Consider the following 7772-nt stretch of genomic DNA (forward strand, 5'->3'; position numbering starts at 1 on the left):
TTTGTTAAATTAGTTTTTTTCTATAGATGTTCGACCGTTTGTCGAAATCACGAAACAAACTGTTGACTTGAAGCATGATAGTATTAATTGATGTGGGCCGGATGGAATTGCAACTGTGGCAAATTGGACCTCATATTGGAATATTGAGCCTTCTGGAAAAGCAAATTTCATGCGATCGGTTTGAAATTTGGTACATGATGGTCCATATGCGTTCTTATAAACCGATCCCCAAACTTGACTTCTGGAGCCTCTGGGAGGAACAAATTTCATCCGATTCAGTAGAAATTTAAATTTAATTACCATGCGAAAATTAGTTTATATCTGTTCATAATTATGTATAGACGCCGATGAAGAACTAAGTTGGCTTATTTAGGTATTTTATCAGCCTTTTAGACTAACCTACAATTTAGAAGACAATGTTAAGAAGTTTGCCATTTTCAATTGTTACCCTAACACAAGTACGATTGTGGATGACAGTAGAACTTTCTACGCAATCCATGGTGACCTAGGCTAGTTTAGATTTTTTATTCTAGAACTAATTTGGATTTTTATTATATCTTACACACAACGAATTATGAAATCTTATCTAGGGAAATTTCAGATTCTAAGTAAATTTTGCTCGACGAATAACTCCATCAGAAGCAGCTATATACACATTATTATCAGAACCACAACACAAGGCATTAACACAAGAACCAACTTCAACTTCTCCCAAAGCTTTAAGTTTCGGTTGATCTAAATCCGTCCATCCCTTGACTTTATTATCATAGCCACCACTATAAAGATATCCATCATGGGCGCACAGGGCATTGATAATCAATTCATGACAATCCTGTCAAAAAAATGTAAGAAAAAAATCATTTATTACAGGGACTTCAACTATTATCCATTTCCTACACTTACCGCCTGTTGAATTCTAACTTTGAATTTATCTTCGGGAGAATTTTGAATTATGAGAAAACCTTTGCCTGTACGATCAGCTAAAGCCACATATTTATGCCTATTCTCGGCTGTAGGAGAAACCAAACACAATGGTGATTTTCCAGGAATTACTCCTCTGGTAACATATTTGCCAGATTTTCCTTGTACCACTTCCGAAATGACCATATCCAAATCTCTCACTGTATAAATCCATCCTTGTTCGGCAGCCAATGATTTCACCTCCTCCACTAAATTATATTTAAAGAGCATTTTGTCATTTTGCCAATTGGAAACAACACCTTTGTCATCGCCTGCATAAAGGACATCTCCTTCACAGTACATAGCTTGAATAACATCATCACAGCGTACAAGTTCTTCGACTTTGTCATAGGGTGGCAGCATAAATTTCACACAGCCATCACAACTGCTGGAATATAATTTACCCTGACTATTTATAGCCAATGCATAAATATACGATTCATGGGCATCTAAGGTCTTAAGGAGATTCAAATCACTATCCCAAATCTGAAAATGAAAGGTGACAACAAATTAGATGTTATTGGTAATATAATTTGTAGTACGCAAAAAAAAAACAGGAAATAGTTCAATAGTATGGGCAGCCACCGTAGTGGTCCACCTTGCATAAAAAGGTTTTTGGTTTCAATCCTAGTTTGAGCTGAACGTCAACAGTTTTTCAGCAGTGGTTTATTATCTGCCAGTAATTCTGAGTCTTTTGTGATGCAAATGGCATGTGCCTGAGCGTTATTAATCAAACAAATATCGTGCAATAGCGTGAGTCACGAAAATAACATGTTCGCGAGTGTTTTTGAGTAACAAAATATTCACGCTCACACACACGTATTGCCTCAATATTAACGGCGCTAAAAGGGCAAAATCAACTGAGGCATAAACCATGTTTCTGACACTCGCACAAAACAGGCCCAGCGACCTCTCGCGTATATGCGTATTTATTGACATGGTGAGATTAAGTTCAAAAGAAAATCATTGCTCACCATCGTCTTAATCTTACCGTGTTTCGAGTACCTGTTGATTTTCATCTCGCATTCCAGTTCAGTTCGTGATCGTTTCTGCTATTATTGCCATAATTTTTAATTTCCATTACTTCTCAACCCAACTCAGCTCACTTTTCCAACAGCGGAGAAAATCGGTCAGTTAGTTAACAAATGCTAAACTCAACTAAGCCCACATCCCTATCAATTAAGAAGTTCGGTCAGTTCATTCATTACTCCTCAACTGAACGCAGATAGCTTCTCCATTATGCCATAGTTGAAAGAATTTTACCAAAATTGTAGATTTTTTTACTGTTGGTGGAATTTTTGATGTTTTGGTAAGTTTGCAAAATATTCCTACCAACCTAAGAGTTACCGTGGTGCAATGGTTAGCATGCCCACCTTGTATACACAAGGTCGTGGGTTCGATTCCTGCTTCGACCGAACACCAAAAAGTTTTTCAGCGGTGCATTATCCCACCTCAGTAATGCTGGTGAGGGTTTCAAAACTTCTCTAGGTGGTTTCACTGCAATATGGAACGCCGTTCGGACTCGGCTATAAAAAGGAGGTACCTTGTCATTGAGCCTAACATGGAATCGGGCAGCACTCAGTGATAAGAGAGAAGTTCACCAATGTGGTATCGCAATGGACTGAATATTCTAAGTGAGCCTGATACATCGGGCTGCCACCTAACCTAAGAGTTACTTCAATTTTATATAGAAACAAGTATATACGACTTCGGCCAGGCCATGAATCAAAAAGTAGAAAACTCTTCGTCAGGTTAGTTGAAAATACATACGAGTATATAGGTGGATTTGACGACAGATACTCTGCTAAGCAAACATATATACTGGCATAGAAATCGGGAGAATTAACATATGGGAGCTATACAAAAACATGAACCGATCCACAACATATTTACTATTACGGACCGAAAATACCTCTTAATTTTGAATTTCCTACAAATCGCATAAAAATTGGGATGTCTACACACTTAAGAGGTCAACCCTGGAGATCGGTCTATATGAGGTAAATACGAAAACATGAACAGATATACACCATATCCGGCGTACCTATGTGTAGACCAAAAATATCTCCAGACTTTGAATTTCAGGTAAATCGATTAAAATAAAAGCCCAAGAAATCAAATCGGGAGATCGGGCTATATGGGGGCTATACCAAACCGTGGACTGATACACACGATATTGGGCACACTTATTCGTGAACCCAAAACACCTCTCGATTTTCAATTTCAGGCAGATCGGGTAAAAGACGCTCAAGAAGTCAAATCGGGAGATCGGGCTATATGGGGGCTATACCAAACCGTGGACCGATACACACCCCTTTTTTGTCCTAAAATGCCTCTAGATTTCCAATTTCAGGTAAATCGAATAGAAAATACGGTTTCTACAAACCTGTGGTCATAAAATAATTCTTGATTTTCAATTTCAGGCAAATCGGATAGAAAATACACTTTCTAGACGCCCAAGAAGCAAAATCGGAACATCGGTCTATATGGGAGCTATATCAAAACATGGACCGATACACACTATTTCCGAAACACTTCTTTGTGGTCCTAAAATATCTCTAAATTTCTAATTTCAGAAAAAAATTGGAAATAAAATAAAATTTTGATAAAATGTTCCATAGAAATAAAATTTTGACAAAATTTTCTTTAGAAATAAAATTTTGAAAAAATTTTCTATAAAAATAAAATTTTGAAAAAATTTTCTATAGAAATAAAATGTTGACAAAATTTTCTATAGAAATAAAATTTTGATAAAATTTTCAATAGAAATAACATTTAGATAAAATTTTCAATAGAAATAAAATTTTGACAAAATATTCTATAGAAACAACATTTTCTATAGAAATAAAATTTTGACAAAATTTTCTAAAGAAATAAAATGTTGACAAAATTTTCTAGGGAAATAAAATTTTGATAAAATTTTCTATAGAAAAAAATTGATAAAATTTTCTATAGAAATAAAATTTTGACAAAATTTTCTATAGGAATAAAATTTTGACAAAAGTTTCTATATAAATAAAATTTTGATAACATTATCTATAGAAATAAAATTTTCTACAGAAATAAACTTTTGACAAATTTTCCTATAGAAATAAAATTTTTACAAAATTTTCTATAGAAATAAAATTTTGACAAAATTTTCAATAGAAATAAAATATTGACAAAATTTTCTAAAGAAATAAAATGTTGACAAAATTTTCTATAGAAATAAAATTTTGATAAAATTTTCAATAGAAATAACATTTTGATACAATTTTCAATAGAAATAAAATTTTGACAAAATTTTCCATAGAAATAAAATGTTTACAAAATTTTCTATAGAAATAAAATTTTCTACAGAAATAAAATTTTGACAAATTTTCCATAGCAACAAAATTTTGACAAAATTTTCTATAGAAATAAAATTTTGACAAAATTTTCAATAGAAATACAATTTTGACAAAATTTTCTAAAGAAATAAAATGTTGACAAAATTTTCTAGAGAATTAAAACATTGATAAAATTTTCTATAGAAATAAAATTTTGATAAATTTTTCTATAGAAATAAAATTTTAACACAAGTTTCTACAGAAATAAAATTTTGACAAAATTTTCTATAGAAATAAAATTTTGACAAAATTTTCGATAGAAATAAAATATACAAAAATAGAGAGCCACCGTGGTTCAATGATGAATTTTCTAAAGAAAAAAATTTTGACAGAATTTTCTATAGAAATAAAATTTTGACAAAAATTTCAAACAAAATAAAAATTTGATAATTTGATTTGTTAGGTCATACTATCAAAGTCCATTGTGAGGAAGTTCTTCTTTATGTAGAAGTAGTAACTTTCCCTTGTTACACCGGCCACAAAAATTTTATCGAAAACTTCAATATAAGAGTTTTTCAATTTGGTAGATTTTTGGTAAAATGTAGCCAGATTATTTTTTGGCACGAGTGGCAACCGTGTCAGTTAGTCCACTACTTCTCAACTCAATTCACTTCCCCAAAAATGAAGGAATTCCGTCAGTTAGTTCACTACTTATCAACTCAACACAATTCACATCTCTATCAATGAAAAACTTCTATCACTTTGTCCACTACTCATGAACAATGAAGAATTTCCTTAAATTAAATCATTACTTCTCAACTCAACTCACACGCAGAGAAGGAATATGATCACCTCAAACATGTTATTTTTGTATGGTGAATATGTAACATGTTTGTCACTAAAATGTTATCTTCTCGTCAAATATAACCTGCTTGCCGAAATCAGATACATGATTTACGAGAAAATGACATGGTTGCGAAAACCATGTTACATGGTCAACACCCAAAAATAACATTTTGCTCTTAAAACATGTTTGAGGTGATCATATTCCTTCTCTGGGTGCAGCCTCATCAATGAAAAAGATCAGGCCACTTCCGCATTAATAAAGAAGTTCGGTCAGTTAGTTCACTACTTATCAACTTAACTACCACTTCTTAACTCAACTCAGCTCACTTCTCCATCGATTGGTTTGTTCACTACTTCTCAATTTACCTCAGCCCACATCAATCTATCGATCAAGAAGTTCGATCATTTAGTTAACTTCTCATCGCAGCCCACTTCCCCATCAATGAAGATCTTCCGTCAGTTAGTTCACTGCTTCTCAACTGTACTCAGTTAACTTCCGCAACAATGAAAAAGTTCTGTCACTTATGTTATGTTAGTTCACTAGTTCATTTTCGATTTGCAATTTTCTTTATTTCTTTGCTCGAATATTTATTCGTTCTTTAGTTCAGGACCGACAGAACTTTCTTTTGTATTATTCAAACTTTATTCGTTACTGTCAGTTCTTTTTTAAGTGTAAGGGAATGAAATTAAGGCATAAAATGGTCATTTTATTAGAAAACAAAATATGAAGATCTAACTTCTATGAGATATGTTTGTATTATTTTTGATTATTGCCAAGAAATAAAATGATATAAATCGATATTGACATTTTGTGCGTTTGATTTTGTTTAGGTAGGAAAATTCTGGAAACATAAACTTCTCGAAATTGAAAATTTGTTTATTCATAAAATTATTGATATAGAAAATTATTAATAAAAATATAAAAAACAAGCTTTTTGTCTCTAATAATTTTTTTTAAATTTTAAATTTTTAAAAAAATTTAAATTTTTAAGAAAGCTTAAATTATTAAAAGAAAATAATAATAGTTTTTTCCAAAATTATAGATGATAGCAAACATTTTTTATTTAAAACATATAATGTATATAAAACTAATTCCAAAATAATTTATAATTAAAAGTAAAAATTTAAGATTTCATTTTTTTTTGTATAAAAATCATTTTTATTTTATAGTGTATGGTATAGTGGGTGAAAACAAAAAAAGTCTGACAAAAACATTTTTGTTTGAGTTTTTTTTTTTTTTTGTTTTGATATTTTCTGTTTTTGTGAACGCAATATTTTTTACGTCAATACATGAAATGATTTTTTGATCTTGTAGATAAATCGAGAATAATGCTAGAATTTTCTTTTTTCTTGGGATAAAAGCCTATTTCATATGTTGCTACATACATAAAACTCTTTAATTAAATTAGTTTATAGAAAAATTGGTTCTTAATTAATATTTTTGTTTTTTTTTTTTAATTTTCAATAAGAATTTATTGAAGATTCTATATATGCATGTACTTTTGTACTAACTTTAATTTTACCATCAGCACCTCCAGAAAAAACTTGATTGCCATAGAAAGCAATGCAGACGACATCTCCTTCGTGTTTTTCCGTTGAAATCTTTTCAATGGAAGGCATTTTTATAACACTACGTAAGATTTTACTTCAAATAAAACTTTCCACAAGAAAACTACACCCAAAATTAGTAAAAAAAGAAAATGTATTTTTTCGATTGTGTTTTGTTTTTCAGGTCTTTTTTATTCTATGTCTAAATACAAACTGATTTGTATTCATTTGTATCATTTTCAAAAAGCAGAGAGATATCAAACCACTACATACATGTATGAGACATTTTTTACGTAGACGATCGGCTATATATAGCTTTTTGACGAAAGATGTTTCCACACAAATGTACACTCAAACAAATTTTTAGAACTTGCTGACAAAATTGGAAAGCAAATCAATGTCCGCTGAAAAACTTAGCCCAGAAAAAATTCAGATTATCAACTAATTTTGGAGGTAAAATAGTTCGAAATTGGGAGCCACCGTGGTACAATGGTTAGAATGTACATATTGCATAGCAGTGTGATAGCTTCAATCCCAGTTTCGACCGAATACCAAACATTTTTTCAAGACTGCATTATTCCCTCTCAATACACACAACAATTTGTTTTTCATATTCAATCACGAAATTAATTGATCCAATTAATTTTTTATGTGAAATGTCTTCAATCAAGAAAATGATATTTTTAATTGAACATTAAAAAAATAATTGATTAAAAAATTAATTGATCTCATGTTTGAAATAAATTTTAGTCAAAAATAAAAAAAAAATCCATCACGTTTTTAATTGACTTATGGTGTTTTCTTTTCTGAAAAAAGTGCTTTGTCTTCATTTTGTCTGTAGAGAATGATCATTTTAAAAATGTTGAATCAGCGGGCAGCAAAGATTCCAAGATCAAACAGGGCATTCGCAGCACTCTCGTTTGTCGGCAGTGTTGAAAATGCCCGCAATTTGCCTCTATGGCACTATTTTCTCAACAGAATTCGAAGGCTTTTCGCCAGTTTTTTTTTAGAAAACAACCTAAAAAGCACATTTTCCGCGCAAAATGCAAAAACAGTGCGCAATATTTACAAGAAAAGAAAACACTATTAGTCTTCCCAGTTTGATTAAGA

The 7772-nt window shown here is 31.2% G+C and overlaps 1 protein-coding gene across 1 annotated transcript; it reads right to left on the reverse strand.

The window, feature by feature from the left end:
• Window positions 1-520: 520 nt before the first annotated feature.
• On the reverse strand, window positions 521-6856 carry LOC142224682 (uncharacterized). Its single transcript, XM_075294487.1, has 3 exons — window positions 6627-6856; window positions 904-1446; window positions 521-832 (listed from the first exon to the last, which is right to left on the reverse strand). Exons 1-3 carry the CDS (start codon window positions 6732-6734, stop codon window positions 605-607), a joined length of 879 nt encoding a protein of 292 aa, XP_075150602.1. The 5' UTR covers window positions 6735-6856; the 3' UTR covers window positions 521-604.
• Window positions 6857-7772: the final 916 nt, after the last annotated feature.

Source organism: Haematobia irritans, chromosome 1 (genome assembly GCF_050003625.1).
Source record: "Haematobia irritans isolate KBUSLIRL chromosome 1, ASM5000362v1, whole genome shotgun sequence".
In the NCBI taxonomy this organism is placed as follows: Eukaryota; Metazoa; Arthropoda; class Insecta; order Diptera; family Muscidae; genus Haematobia; species Haematobia irritans.

What these genes read in the sequence shown, in the direction of transcription:
- LOC142224682 (XM_075294487.1), bottom strand. Translation starts at nt 6,734, where the DNA reads ATGCCTTCCATTGAAAAGATTTCAACGGAAAAACACGAAGGAGATGTC. An exon ending in GTGCTGATGGTAAAATTAAA is followed by an intron (nt 1,447 to 6,626) that starts GTTAGTACAAAA and finishes TTTCATTTTCAG; the next exon opens with ATTTGGGATAGTGATTTGAA. An exon ending in AAGTTAGAATTCAACAGGCG is followed by an intron (nt 833 to 903) that starts GTAAGTGTAGGA and finishes TTTTTTTGACAG; the next exon opens with GATTGTCATGAATTGATTAT.